General features: G+C 46.2%; 1 protein-coding gene across 5 annotated transcripts in view; it reads left to right on the top strand.

Annotated features, from left to right (window-relative positions):
• CTIF (cap binding complex dependent translation initiation factor) overlaps positions 1-15,857 on the top strand; it is a 1,024,851-nt gene that overhangs the window by 291,014 nt on the left and 717,980 nt on the right. For 3 of the 5 annotated variants that reach the window (XM_085629575.1, XM_085629546.1, XM_085629556.1), the window contains one exon: positions 15,240-15,275. The exons of the other annotated variants lie outside the window; for them this stretch is intronic. In XM_085629575.1, the coding sequence (XP_085485701.1) occupies positions 15,240-15,275 (36 nt within the window). The remainder of the gene's footprint in view (positions 1-15,239; positions 15,276-15,857) is intronic. 5 annotated transcript variants of the gene reach the window in all.

Raw genomic sequence — 15,857 nt, forward strand, 5'->3', positions numbered from 1 at the left:
CTGTCTTCAGCAGAGACCTGAAAACCTGTGTTGATACCACCTGATTACGCCACTTTTGCTCCAAATGCATCTAAATTGCTAAAGCATGTTGTAACACTGCAAGTAAATATGTTTGAGTAAACCCCTGTTCTCTACTATCGACTCCAGGTGGGCTTTAGACCAGGCCTGGGTGCTGAATTGATGTTTACTATGAAGGTGGATTAATTAAGCAGACTGGCCTATGAAGACGGTATCTGGGCCCTGGTTCTCACAGATCTCTCAGCAGCCTTTGACACTATCGGCCACCATATATTACTCCAGCGGTTCAGGGAAAGGCCCATTTGATGCTCAGTGTTTTTTTGGTCAGTAGCTCACAAGGGATACAGCTGGGTTTTTCACCTCCATCAGGTGAAAAGCCTTTCCCTGAACCGCTGGAGTAATATATGGTGGCCGACACCATATATATATATATATATATATATATATATATATATATATATATGTGTCACCACTGACACGTCTGCTGCGTGGGTTAGCCTTATTGATCTGTGCAGATGATAGCCAGATGTTGACGAGCCTCGAAGATGAGCAGAAGGATGCTTTATTGGACATGGAAGGCTGCCCTACCTGATGAGCGAGGCCGAACTGGTGCCTGACGCTGTGTCACCTGACCGGTACCCAGTGCTTGAAATGGAAAAATAGAAGTGCAGGTTTCCGAGAAGTGCTAGTACTCTCTAATTAAAAGTATTACGTCTCTCTTGAGAAGTGCCGGTACTCTCCATCTCAAAATAAAAATGTGCTGGTACTCTGTACCGGGCAGTACCGGCCCATTTAAAGCACTGCCGGTAGCTTGTCCTGTGGTGTGACAACATTAGTGCTCTGACTGTACTTGTGCGAGGCGCGTGCCACTCACCACTAGTAGCGTGACACTTTAACTTAGTACGCTGTAAACTTTAGAAGACACACGCGTCACGCTCCCCCCACCAAAGCGTAAACACACTCTGATAGTAAAACATGTGTGTCTAATTGCAGGGTTCGTCCCCTTCACAGATTGTCCAGACGTGAATGCTTATGTAGTCTTTTGTCAATTTTGTTCGCTCCAGTGTTGTGCAGTAAAGCTTCGTGTCTCGTGCCAGTCTGTCCTGACTGCCAACGTCCCCTTTTTCTGCCGCGTCCAACTGCCTCTGTTCACGCCCGTAAGGGGAGTGGGGGGAGAGGGCTAGAGGGTGAATTAATCCCTAGGCATCGCACTTTTCTCAGCTACCACCCCCCATCCCTCCCCCTCCACCCTCCAACCCCACCCTGCAACCACCGTAATGAAAAATACATTATCCTTTATTCGTGGTAGCTAACATGGCTGCGACCACTAGATGGCGGCAGATACTCGCATATGGGCCTAGCATGGTGTTTCTTTATCCCAAGAACCTATTTGCCTGCAGGAACCCCTTCTGCTCATCTTTTGGTTTCTGAAATACATCGGTCCCTTTTACATGACATGAAGAAATGTAGCTTACAGTGTACGTCTTTACTACTAGTTAAAATTAGAGCATCAGCGGGTATAAAACAAGCATTGGTAATTCCAATAGGCCTGGCTTTAAAGGAATTTTGTATGGTAATGTAAAGCAATACAAGTATACAGCATGGGAATAGATATGTATTTGTGTGAAAGCAAAGAACTGTAGAATAATATTGGTGTAGGTTAAGTCAGACCTAAAAATCCATGTAGGCTAATGGCTGCCCTCCTCCCGTCTGTGCTGCCATCAGAGAATAGTTCATGTTTACGTACCTGGATAAATAGAATGGTTACAGCCGTGTGAAGGGTAAACACATTTTTGTAGAAGCACTCAACTTCTGCCCAATCAAAACATGTAATCGGCTCTCAACATGTGGGCGGAGCCAAAGCGCTTCTGTTAGTGGGTCTCACATAATTGTCTGGCGACAGCTGCACTGTCTGACCTGCCCATAATGAGTAACCATTTGGAATGCAGCACCCTCCTGTAGCGTCTTGTCCAGAAGCCTCATGCATGTCCGGCCTGGTGAGGCATAGGCAGCATCGAGAAGAATGGCAGCTAAGCTGCTTTCGTTCTCCAGCATTCTTAACCCCTCCTAATAAAGGAACACCGCCACTCCATTTTTAGTGGCAAAAGCAATTTTCAGTGCTTGGAAACTACATTATGGCGGCCTTATGGAGGTTAAATATAACCTCTGTTATAACGTTGACATTGACACAGAGATCCGTCAATGTGTTATTTAACCCCTTGTGTGCTCATGACGAGCCCAGCTCGTCATGAGGCACAGTGGAGCTGTGCTCATGACGAGCTGGGCTTGTCATAACGGTCGCGCCACTCCCACGTGTAATTGATTTCCCACCTGTGCGGGAGAATCAATTAGTGTGCGGAGTTGTGACGAGCCCAGCTCCACTGTGCCTCATGACGAGCTGGGCTCGTCACAAGCACAGCGCCGTCGCCCCCCTCCCCCATCCCCTCGGAATTACCCCTGCGGCGAAGGGGTTAAACTGTATTTGCTAGGCAGCTGTTCTTAACCTGTGGTCCGGGGACCCCTGGAGGTTTGGCGACACCTACTCGAGGTTCCTTAGAAAATGAAATAATATTAGCAGATTAATGAAGTGTACATGAATAAAGAAGCAAAATGTTATGCTGAACATTTCAAAAGTTTCTGCATATGTGAAGGAATTTGAAATTCGAAGCTAAAAATTAAGTTAATATCCTGAGATCGATTCATGAGCAGTGGACGTGCATCAAATAGAATATAATGGGGCCGATGGGTGGCTTCAATTAATTTAGAAAAGGTCCAACATTTGCATGTAAAATAAAATGTTATTTTGTAATATTTGTTTGCAAATGTAATAAAATATTTCAAAACTTCGAAATTGCTAAGCTTGGGATCCGTGGCTTCTAGTAATGATTTAGTGGGAGTCCCCAGATTCTGATAATGATTCGGTCGGGGTCCCTGGATTCCAGTAATGACTAAGTTCGGTCCTCAGGAGTCAAAAGGTTAAGTAGCTCTGTGCTACAGTGTATCGCAGTAATTCCTGGGCACCGGAAAGCTACACAGGGCTCAGGAATCATAGAGAGGATATGTGTGACGTCATCTAGCTACTCCCTGCAAGAATCATCAGTACCTCAGTCAAAATACAATGTTGCCTGTGTCACGAACATGGCGGGGAGGAGGAGCAATTTTAAGACCTTTTGCAGTAGTTGTGTACCATCACTAGGTGGCACCCCAAGCCTTCTATCTTACTGCGCTTTATACAAGAGGAGTCTTACCCAAGACATGCATATTTACAGTGGTTAGCCAAAACTCCCCAGAATACTTAAATTCATGTTAACTTGTCTTGTTTGCTTTTTGAGCACTGGATTTGGGGGGTCTTGGTGGCAGCAAGCTGTTGCTGGCAGGCTACGAGTGGGCAGAACTCATGGTATGGACCCATGCACTCGTGTAGGCTACATCAGGTGTCTGATCCAAACACCCTTCACTGACTTCTGAAGCTGTTGGGTAGGATCAGCCTGTCCACTTAATGAAATACCATACTTTGAGTACATGTGTAAACCATGGATATGCAAGGCTTCTACTCCTGAGATCATGGGTGACCCCGGCTTAACCTTATGTTTTTGTTACACCGGGAGGAAAAACCCTGACAGAAGTATTTCAATGACCCGAATCCCAGGAGATCTTTTTTGTACCTCTCTTGTAAGATTTATAAACAGCGCACTCGCCTGTGGCCGATCATGTGCAGGTGTTTTGGTAGTCTTGGACCAATGTTTCTTGATATGTGACGTAGCTCTGGCCTTGTGCTTCACTTTTCCACGCCCAAACCAGTCACGGCCCGCAAGACTCTCGGTTGGGGGGTTCGCACGTGGGGGGCTAGAGATTTAAAACAAAGGAAAACACCCTTACCGGGTCCCGCGCTGCCTCCGCTCCTGGACGGGTCCTATGTTTGCCTGCTGCTTTCCTGCTCTCCTGCCTCCGACAGGAACAGGAAGAAGCCAGCCTCCCTCCCCTCCCCTAAGCCAATAAAACCGCTGCAATGGCAGCGTTGTAATTGGTGGGGACAGCACCCAGCGACTATGGGGAGGCCATTTTCTCTGTGTAGGCGGAGTGTGCATGAATGGCTGACCAAACAGTCAGTGCCGCCCGCATTGGGCAAGCCACTCCTCCCTGACCTGCCCACCACCAACCAGTCAAACTGTTTTGCTTTCTCGCAGCGTGAGAATTAGAAACACAAAATGTTATTTAAAATACCATTTTATGTTTTTGCTTCTCGCACTGCAAGAAAGCAGTGGGGCGACGCTCCTCCGCCCTAATGGAGGAGCCTCCCCTGCCGCGTACCCAGAATTGAGGTAAGAAAAGGAGGTTCGATTTAGAAGCAGATTAAAGAAAACTTCAAACCCTTACATGAAAAAGTCAAAGATTGAGCAAAAACCTGTAAGAAGCCTAGCAGATCACACCAGCAGAGAATGAAAACCAAAGAACTTTGTAGATGGTCAAAAAGAGAAAAATCTGGAAATCCGCAGGAGTGAGCAAGGAGCTAGAGCGAGCAGCGTTGCGACGCATACAGCTAGCTGTCCAGTTGCCTTTTATATCCTGAAGAGTTTCCTCACCTGAAACAGGAAATTATATGAACAAGAAGTAATTTCATCCCATGGTGAACTCAGAAGCAAATGGTGTCTCAGGGTCGCCATGATAACCATTTCCCAAGGAAAAATGTGGCATGGGTTACTTAGCAAACATAAGGTGAGGATACGGATTCCGACGTAATAAAGAATGACAGTCCTCTCTCCAGGAGGGCAGAACATTCTAGAACAGTGGTTCCTAACCTCTGGTCGGGGATCCCCTGGGGGTCCACAAAGCCTACTCTGGGAGGGGGGGGGGGTCCCTGAATGCTTACAAAAGTAAATATTACCAGATTACTAAAGTGTATATAAAATCTAAAATTAAAAATTATGAAACGTTATTTGGATGTGAAGGAATTTGAAATTTGAGGCAAATAATGAAGTTACTATTGTCAGATTGATTCGGGGGGAGCAGTGCGTGTGCATCAAATAGATTGTAGTATGGATGAGGAGTGGCCTTAATTGAAATTGTAAAAGCTCCAACCCTCTCAGTAAAATTATGATTTTGTATTTGTTTGTGAATAAAATAAAATAGTCCGCGTGTGTGGTGAATGCTTGTTTCTGTGTCTTTTGTGTATTGTTTTGCCGTTCAAATCATCCTAAATGCTTAGGCTGGGGACCCCAGCTTCCGTTAATGACTCATCGGTGGTCCCTGGAATCCAATAATGATACAGTCAGGGTCCCCGACTTCCAGTAATGATTAAGTGGGGGTCCACAGAAGACAACAAGTTAAGAACTACTGTTCTAGAATACCAACCACTGTGGCCTGCCGTCCTGCAGCACCGCTTGCGAACAGCACAGCCACGTAACATAACCACCAGCTCTTTCATTCACCTAATTCCAGAAGCCTCCAACCTGCTCCACGGAGACTTGCTCCAGCAGGCACTGGCGGGAATCCCACCCGGGAAGCGGGGCTAGCCGCCAAACCCCTGGTAATGGCATCTCAAGACACGAATGGTTGGAAAGGAGTCAGAACTTTGTCCAACTTTGAATTTCTTGCGAAATTTGACATGGTTTCGCTTGCTCAGGGGATTTCAGGATATGGGCAGTTTGGATGGGAGCGGAGTGACGTTTTAATGAGGGTCCTCCTTCTCTTTGAGCTGTCAGATGCAAGTGTGGTGGTGAAGGAGTTCCCATCTCACAGGCCAGTGTGTGTCTTTCTGACTGACTGAGGGATGCTCGATGCCAATGGCGTTTAACTAATAATCACTCCGTATATATGCAGCCCCTTTTAAGGAGAAATGAACTTTGTTATAAAGTTGGAAAAAAACTGGGGAAAAAACTTTTGGAATTGACTAAATAAAATAACACTTTATTTCTGAACAAACACTACCAGTGTGTGACTGCATAAGGACTCTGTATGTTAAGCTGATGCTCCTAAAAGGGCCAACCATTCAAATCCGAAGTTCAAGGTAAAGTTGGGAGTTGTTGCAGTAAGTGTCAATCAAGCCTTGACAAAGATATGGTGAACTTTGCCCTTTGCCCCAGCGTGTCTCTTCCTGCCAGTGCATGTCTGGGCCTTACTATATGTTTAAGTGCCTCTCCGATGCCCTCGTCGCCACATGTTGATGCATTGGAATAAGAGTTGCTGATCAGTGGTGGCCAAGGAATGCTGACAACTGGAGCCTCCTACTGACAGCTGCTCCTGGCCTGATACATTATTTTTAACTGGATTTCACCTTAATCATTCAGTGCTGGTGGTGACTGCCGTAGCTTATCACTCTTTGAAGGAGCTTCTGTAATGAGAGTTAGTGCGCGTTATAAGCGCGCAGGCGAGGTACCCCTCATGGCTCATACGCACAATACAATTACCTTAATTTGATTATCTGACTTACAATAAGAAGCCTCCTTAGTATTACTTGTGCATATGAACAAGAAATCTTTATGCCATAACAGGTTACTGTGTTTATTTAAAGATTACTGTCGTGGCAGAAGGGACTTAAGAGCTTCCGTGCTGAGGTAGAGGGAAGTGGAGCCCAATGGGGATGGTTCATCCTCCAGGCCCTAGTCATTTTCTGTCTCCTCAGATCATCCTGTGCAGGGGTGTTGGCTCTTACCTTTAAAATTGAACCTTCTGTTCTTATCAGGGGCACCTACGAATCGAGCTCTTGCTCCCCCCCCCCTCCTTTCAGTAGGTACTATTACTTCCGGTTCAGTGAATAAAAACAAAAATATATACAATAATGTCCACCACACGCTTACCTTCATACCTAAAAAATTTAATTTCTGGTTAGCATTCATTTATATGCCTGGCCTCTAAAGACCGCTTTAGTTGTTTCATTAGCTTCATGCAATAAAAAAACAATTGTGTATAAAAAAAAATACATAAATGTTTACTTAGCAAGACTTGGAATCAACCTTTTCGTGCAGTCCTCTCTTCATCTGTCATTTACCTTTCACTTCCTACCACCCAGCGTCCGTTGGGCAGGGGGTCAGCCCCCTTCCGCCATTCTCGCTTGCATTTATAGTATTGTCATCTTCCTGATCACATGTGCGCGTCCACATAAAAGGAAACGTGCTCCACTCCCACGACGGGTGTACTAGTATTTTACTTTGCCAATGCTTTTTTTCTTTCGATTCTTTATCCTTTTTTTTGGGTCATTCTTGTTTATTTAAGCAATAGATTCAGTAATTTAAAGCCAATTGTACTCTTCATGTGTACTCATAATCATAGTTTATTCTGATGGGCATTAAAAGTAACAGTAGTTTCTCCGCCTTTTATATATAAATTTGCCTCCTACAGGCATACTGTTTGTAGAAAGCTGGCTCTCTATATTTTGTGTACTAAAATGAAGGACACTGTGCAGAGTCCCTAGTAGGTCCCAATTGTTTTACAGAGGCTAAAGTAAATAATGCGAACGCTCTCTTTTGTGGTAGTGTGGGCGAGCAGTTAGGCTTATCAGAGGGTAGTGTTAAAGAATTTGTTATACTCAGAGGCAATAAATGAGTCACACTCAAATAATAAATCTGAGACCAATTTGAAAAAGAACACTTTTTATACATATTTCAAACTCAAAAACTTTGTTTCAAGGTAAGTACAGTTTTTGATAAAAATATGCACAGGTAAGTAAAGCGTTTAAACCTGTACGCTTGTACGCACAATGCAATCCTATGGGAGGAAACTTCAAATATGCATTAAGGTAGATACAGCCGGTTTCAGGGGCTCACCTTCTGGGATCAGAGTAGTAGCGGGCCAAGGTTCAAAGTACTACCAGCAGTTCTTCGTGAACCGCCTGGGTTCTACCAGGAGCAGGTTGCTGGTGAGGCTGTTAGCTGGCGCTATGGAGAAGGTGGGCCACCCGTAAAGATCCTGCACAGGGGGACTTGCAGGCAACTCTGAGCGCTTCCAAATGGGGCATGAGTCCTTGGAACATTGGGGCACATCCGGTTCGTCAGGACCCGGTCCATGCAGCTCAGGTGCAGAGTAATTAGGTCGGTTGGGCTGGTGCACAAAGATGCACCTCACGATCAGGGCAAAAATCAAAGCAGCTGGGCCACTCTTGAAGTGGGTCTCAGTGATGCTGACATCCCTCGACGGCGGCTTGTTTCTGGTGCAGTGAGGATCCAGGCTGGACACTCAGTCACTGTTTGGTGCAGGGCATTCGGCAACCCAGTGGGTTGGTGCTGCATGGGTCCGGTTGGTCCTGGTGTCTTCACATACGGTGGGGAGACATATCTGACTTTCCAGAGCACACGTACCTTCTCCTGGTTGTCTGTGGTGTCGGTTGGGCCAGGTAGTGGCAAGAGGGTGGACCGGACTCTGCTTGTCCGTGCCTGCAGACTGCAGGGGAGCAGCTCCTCTACTCCAAGGGAGACTTTTGGTGTTTGTTGAAGTGCTGAAAGGCTACCCGAGACTTTGGTGATTCTCGCACTCGCAGGACGAGTCATTCTTTCGCAACTATCGAAAGTGGGCTGAGGACGACAGGATTTTGTGCTAAAGTTCGGCTGCAGTTCTTGCCAGGCAGTGACTCTTCTTCGTCCTTCTGTTGATCCATCGAATTGGAGTTCTTGGGTTCAAGAGTGCCACCTAAATATTCAATTTAGGGGTATTATGGAGAGTGATAGGTAGTAGCCAATGTGCTACCTACCTTTAGGGTGTCTACACCCTCTATATGACAGCGTCCTGTGGGATGTGGACATAACCTGTACCTTACAATGCTAATTCAGTCTAAAACAACATGGAGGAGTCCTTAAAGTGGGGTCCGTATCAGTTGTCCTGTCCTACGGGTGGGGCTGGCTGGAAGTGAACACACCTCCTAATCTAACTAATTTTCCCACCTGTCTTTCTACCAAAAAGTGGGGTCAGGACAAGTGGCAGGGCACCTGCACTATTTGGAGAGGTCTGGGGTTGCATACCAAAGGCGGCAGGGCCTTTGAAGCTTTCCGCCCTGGAATGTCCATCCTGCTTGAGAGCAAGTGTTCACACCTCCGCCCAGAACAGGCTTTCCTCCTGTCATCCAAGTGGGAATGCTCTCACCTCAGAAGGTTAGAAACCTGTCTATGGTGGCTGGCTGGTCGAGACGAGTCAGTCAACACACGAGTAGTCTGTAGGTTTTCAGGGGTCACCTCTGAGGTGCCTTCTGGATGCATTTATTAATAAATCCAGCGCTGGTATCCGTATGGGTTTATTTAGACAGGGATTTGGTACCAAACACCTTGGGGTACAGTGAAGCCATCATGTAGCTGGGAAACTCATAATGACGCGTGTCCAGCCCATGTACACATTATGGCTTCCCTGTGCACTGCTAATATACAAGGGTGAACTTGGATATCACCTGGACATATCCACTTTGCAGATATGCCCTCACATCGGTATAGTGCACTGTGCCATAGATCTGTAAGACCTGCCGTAGAGGTGACTTACCTATACCACATAGAGTGCTGGCAGGCCTGGCACACAGGGATGTGTGCCATGTCGGCTCTTCATTTTCTCTGCACCAAGACACGCAAGCTGCAATGGCAGTCCGCATCAGCTTGGTGAGGGGTCCCTTAGGGTGGCACAAGTGGTGCTACAGCCCTTGGGGACCCTCTTTAGGTCCAATGCCACTTACTAGGAACTTGCAGGGGATCCTAAATCAGTCAATCAGTCAGGGGCTTGTATAGTGTGGCTAATCACCCATGAGGGTCTCAAGGCCCTGGGGGGGGTGTGAGGGTGGCGGCTGGGCCTTCTGAGTGTAGGATCATTTGAAGAGCCAGGTCTTGAGATCCTTCCTGAATTGGGTCAGTGACAGGGATTGCCTGAGGTGGAGGGGCAGGGTGTTTCAGGTCTTGGCGGTGAGGTAGAAGAAGGATCTTCCTCCGGTTCTGGTCTTGTGGATTCTGTGGACGGAGACTAGAGCGAATTGGGGGGGAACGGAGTTATCTGGCGGGTACATGGAATGCGAGGCGGCGGTTCAGGTATGCTGGTCCTTCGTCATTGAGAGTTTTGTAAGCATGTGTGAAGTGCTTGAAGGTGATTCTCTTGTTGAATGGGAGCCAGTGGAGTTTTCGGAGGTGTTGCGTGATGTGGCTGAGGTGGGAGATGTCGAGGACCAATCTGGCTGCGATGTTTTGAATGTTCTGTAGTTTCTTGAGCTGTTTCTGGGTGACACCAGCATAGTGTGTTGCCGTAGTCGTCTGCTGGGGATGAGTGGGTGTGACCGTCTTTTTGGATTCTGTGGGGATCCATCTGAATGTCTTTCGAAGCAGACAGAGCGTGTGGAAGCAGGCCGAGGAAACTGAGTTGATTTGGCGGTTCATTGTGAGGACTGAGTCCAGTATGATGCCGAGGGTGTGTGCATGGTCTGTCGGGGTAGGAGGGAGGATCCCAGAGTGGCTGGCCACCAAGAGTTGTCCCAGGCTGAAGCAGTGGGTTCCAGGATGAGTACTTCAGTCTTGTTCGAGTGAGCTTGAGGCAGCAAACTTTTATCCCGGTAGCAACGTCCTTCATTCCACTGTGGAAGCTGGTTCTGGTGATTTTGGGTTCATTGGTGAGGGAGAGGATCAGCTGGGTGTCGTTTGCGTAGGAGATGATTTTGAGTCCGTGGCTTCTGACGATGGCTGCGAGGGGGGCCCATGTAGACGTTGAAGAGGGTGGGGCTCATGGATGAACCCGGGAACACTCTGCGGCTGATCTCTGTAGGTTCTGAGAGGAACGGGGGTAGTCTGACTCGCTGAGTCCGGCCGGTGAGGAAGGGGTGGATCCAGTCTAGTGCCTTGTCGCAGATGCTGGCGTCGGGGTGTTTCGTGATTAGGGTATGTTGGGAGACGGTGTCGAAGGCGGCAGAGAGGTCCAGTAGGAGTAGGGCTGCGGTCTCACCCTGGTCGAGGAGGGAGCGGATGTCATCGATGGCCATGAGGAGTGTGGTGTTCGTGCTGTGGTTGCTTTGGAAGGCAGATTAGTAGGTGTCCAGGATGTAGTTTACTTTTAGGAACCCAGAGAGTTGAACATCGATGGCCTTCCGATGACCTTGGCTGGGAAGGGGAGGAAGGAGATGGGTCTGAAGTTCTTGAGGTCAGTCGGGTCTAAGGACGGCTTCTTCAGCAGGGGGTTGATCTCTGCGTGTTTCCAGTTGTCTGGGAAGTTGGCGGTTTCGATGGAGCAGTTGATGGTACGGCAGAGCTGGGGGGCGATGGCGGCGGCTGCTCTGTGAAAGATGTGGTGCGGACAAGGATCCGATGGGGCTCCTCAGTGGATGTTCTTCATGGTCTTGAGTGTGTCTGTGGTGAGCGGGGTCCAGCAGATCACGGTCTGATTGGGTGTGGCATGGTTGCATGTGGTGCTGGCGGGTGATGTGGCAGGGTCTAGGGTGTCAAAGCTGTTGTAGATCTGCTTTATCCTGTGGTAGAAGAAGGTGTCGAGTTTGTTGCAGAGGTTTTGGGAGAAAGGGAAGTCTGTAGTCTCGCTGTTGGGCCTGGCAAACTCCTTGACAATGGCGAAGAGGTCTTTGCTGTTCTGTGCGTTGATGCTGATTCGGTCTTGGAGGGCCGTTTTCTTTCTGATTTTGGGGAGGAGGTGGTGTGTGTTGATGGCGGATTTGAAGGTAGCATGGGTTTCCGGAGTTTTGTTGTGTCTCGATCTCTCCTCGAGTCGTCTGCTGCAACAGGTGGCAATTGTAGAACAATCATACAGTGTAGGGAAAGATCACTGGTGCTGGGGACCTGGTTAGCTGGAACCCAGAACACTTTCAGTCCAGGTTAGATCAGATACCAGGCAAAAGGTGGGGGGTAGCCATGTCAAAAGGGGTGCTTTCCTACATTGTTGCAGTTGGTTTTCTTTTTTTTTAGAAATGTTTATTGGAATCCAATGGCAAAGGTTCAGGGTATTTTCTTTTCCCCCCTCATTTTTTGTATGCTTGCACACAAAAAAAGTAACCATACTACCATCACATTAGGTTTCCAAGGTCAGACCTATTGGCTTTACCAATGCTTATTTTTGTTGATTTCACAAAGCTCATTACATTTCCAGAGTCCGTTTTTCATCAATTTATAGCTTGAAATTCCTTTATGGGCCACTAAATATGTAACTTCAATAACTGACTTGTATATGTATCATACATGAGTTTGAATTTTATTTTTAGTGGTTCTCTGGCCAACTTGCCTATAACAACTTTTTAATTGTTTCTAGAATAGTTATAGAATATCATTAGTATTTTGCTCACATCGAATCCATTTTCAGCTTTAATAATTTAATTTGTTTATTATGTGTATGAAATTGTTTTTAAAAAATTGCTCGCATGGTAATTGAATTCTCAAGTTGGCAAAATACTAACCACGTATGACTTTACGCATATGATGCAGTCCTGCTGGCCAGGATTGGAATGCTTTTATGTACCAACTGGGCTGTCAACTAACTTGAATACATGTTGTAGGTGAGATGTGGCCCGAAAATACCTAAATCTAGGAGATATCAAATTGTGGCATTCGGCTGGGTGCTGTCGGTACTTTTAATAATTTGGGGAATTTAGTGGACAAATACCTATCAATGGGTCATGCAGTAAAGGTCAGAAACCAACAATTTACTTGAGCCATGGAAGCAATGTTCAGATTCTTAAGGTTGGGCCAGAAACCAGAGGATGTTCATATAAAAGGCAAAATGCATCTCTGTGGCGGCATGCGGGTGGGTTGCCGATTGCAGATTAATTCAGAGGGCCGGAAACTACTTCCTGAGGAGACTTTTGGCACTCACAGAGCTGCTCTGTTTTTGTTTGTCATAAGGAGTTGAAGGCCCCTTGAGTTGAGGACACAAAGGCCAATCTCCTATTGTTGCCATGTGGTTGAAACCTGGGGTAGGGCTCACCAGAGCCATGCAGAGCTATTCCATGGCTCAGGTCTCATAAACCCATATTTCACAAAATAGGGGCCCGAGATTTTTGTGACTGACCAGAATCCTAAAATAAATCTACGAAAGTCGCTTTTTGAGGGATATGCGGTGAACTGTCGAGTGTCTATGGAGCCGTGTACATAAACGGTGTTGTCACACACCATTCTATCGACTCCATCGGGTGTTGAACCTTATCTTTTGTATGTGATGAGCACTCTGGCATGGTTGGACTTGACTCGTTTTAGGTTCCACTTGGTACCATGCCTGCCGGGAGGGCGCAGACGTACTGATTGTACAAAATGTCCATGTGACAATGTAGGTGTCAAAGCCCCTACACCTTATTCTGTTTTGCAAGTTTTATTTAAGCCCATTACAAAGATATCTGGTTCCGCTGCTTTATGCCATGAACCTGGGACCGTGGGCACCGCCTTGATCTTTTTGTAGACCCTCCCTCCCCACTCATTGCACCGGCTGGTGTAAGTTTGATTCAGGCGGTTAGGAAAAACTCCTGAATCCTGTGCATTGAATGAATTTTATAGACCTGTTTTTTCTTGTTTCTTGATATTATATAATGTAATTTTATGGATCTTTTAATTTCATTTTGCATATCTTGTATTGTTTTATGTATTCTTTTATGGTTGAGATTAACCAAATAAAGAACACTCGAGAGTGCTCATGTTAGTGTGTGTGCCATATTCCACATACAGACTGTTATGCCTACTTCTAGGCATAGACAAAAAACTTCACCATGTGTGTTATCTGTGCATGTGTGGGATTATGACCCTAAAAAAAGCAACTCCAAATTTGAAGGGCAGATGTTGGCTCGGTTGACGGCAAATTTGCTGCTGCTGTTATCCTACTTTCCTCGCATTGGAAAACAGGAAAAATAATTGTTCAGAACTATATCTGATACCCATGTGGCTGGGTGGCGAATGAGGGGGTCTCCCCGCACAGCAGACGGTGCCATCAGTGGTAGTCTGTGCCTTATACTGTGGGCGTTATAGTCTCCCTCCTTATCCAAACAAATTCTCACTGTACTGTTGTCCTAATGCGTGGATCCGGCAGTTCTAGTCCCAACCTGGGCATTCCTTTCTCTATGTATCCCTAGACATAAGAAGGCAACTGTAACGGCCAAATGCGTGGACGGCAGCTAGTCCCGCACGCACAGTGGCCGTTCTGTCGTATCCTCGACTTACCACCATCTCTTGAACCATTGACACCACAAAAGACCAACATTGAAAAGTTATCAACTTCTTTTTTCTATCGATAAGAAATATATAACACCCACAACGTGTTACCAGACTACACTGGCTTTCTCCACAGGAAGACATACAGCACACTACGCGTGTCCAGGTATTTTCAGTCATGTTTGCCACCGGTTTCGAAAGATGTGTTGAAAGGTCTACAGTGATGGTCACCATAATAAGAACTTGACCTCCGTGGTCAAAGTGGAACAAAGCACGAAGAAGAAGATGCCCTTTTTTGCCAGGCCTGTTCTACTTTAAAACCCCTCAGCCATCTGACTGCTACCTATGCTGTACGTAAGAAGGAATCTGGGTCGACGTAAAGTTGGATCGTAGTACCTAGCTAACACATTCTCTTGTGGGCAAACGACCCAGTTCTCCATTTATTATGTCCATCTGAAAAGGCCTCGGCTCCTCGCTCCAGCTGCCCTTCTGTGATGGGAATCAGGAATGCCAGGTAAATAACTTCTTTACATAGTAGGTGTATTGCGTCAGTCTACTTCCAGCAGGTGTTTCGGGAGGATGGTGAGTCGATATTCTTCTATAGATATGAAACATTACATCTCAGAACGTCAGACAAGCATAAATGCCTCCAAATTGTCATTTGATATTTAAGAAGAAATGGGACATCTCTTCTTAGTGGTAAAGTGGCACGAAATTAACATTATGACTATTTTGTGGGACTCATCAAACTTTTTCTGCACACGAAATGATCAGGCACTTTTGTTTAATTTCATGACAGAAATGCCAGGATTTCAATCTATCTCCATTGGTTTTTGGTGCAGCTCCGCGGTCCATTCCTGCCTGTCCAGAGATATTTGTTATGAGTTTGTCCTTTAATCATCCATTCATTCCTCATATGTCTCATGACTAAATCCTTGCACAATCTCTGTGTCCCCGTCATCTCTTCCCTGCGGTGCATGTTTTTCTCGTTGTTTTATAATAACCATCACATGTCATGGCCAGGGTTCATATCGTGACTAGGATTGGCCCTCAAGCGTGGGCTCTTCCATACAATGCCGCTGGTAGGTTTGATGGCAATTCTATGAATATACAAATGTTTTTATCCTTTTTCCTTAGACTGAAAATTCTGGTGGTGCCCCTGTTCCAGAGAAAGTAAGGATGCCCTTTATCTTTTTGCATGAAATGTCCTGCCCTAAGGGGGTATTTTTTTAATAGTGGTTTCGTCATTTTTCATGATCACATGAGTTTGCTGTTGAATAATCCACTTTCTTCTCTGTTAAATGTGTTACTGTTATGTCCTAGTATCATATTACCATGGGGCGGGGGGGCACGTGGTGCACACAGGGGCGGGTGATGCTAAAGGCCTGAGTTAGGGGTGGGGCAAACTGGAAGCCGCCCAGAAACCCGCATTGACATACCTTACCTCAGAAGCGCAGTGCGTGCTGAATTAAAACTGCATGATATAATGTGACCAGGTCAACACCATCATACCAATAGGTACCACAAAATTAAAGGAAAAAACCTTCGCAAATTATACTGAATCAACTATCACTTATGTATGCTGCATCTCGCCAGACAAAAATTAATTAAAACGATCACACATAATTAAAATAGTGTAGTTTTATTTGAAAGATGTAATTGAAGGCACCTGCAGGTCCGGGCTGAAATCATAAGCCACTCTAGAAAAATGTTTTATACAAGACTGGTCAAAGAAGTAAGGAGCCAATAGTCTGG

Source organism: Triturus cristatus, chromosome 2_1, assembly GCF_964204655.1.
Source record: "Triturus cristatus chromosome 2_1, aTriCri1.1, whole genome shotgun sequence".
In the NCBI taxonomy this organism is placed as follows: Eukaryota; Metazoa; Chordata; class Amphibia; order Caudata; family Salamandridae; genus Triturus; species Triturus cristatus.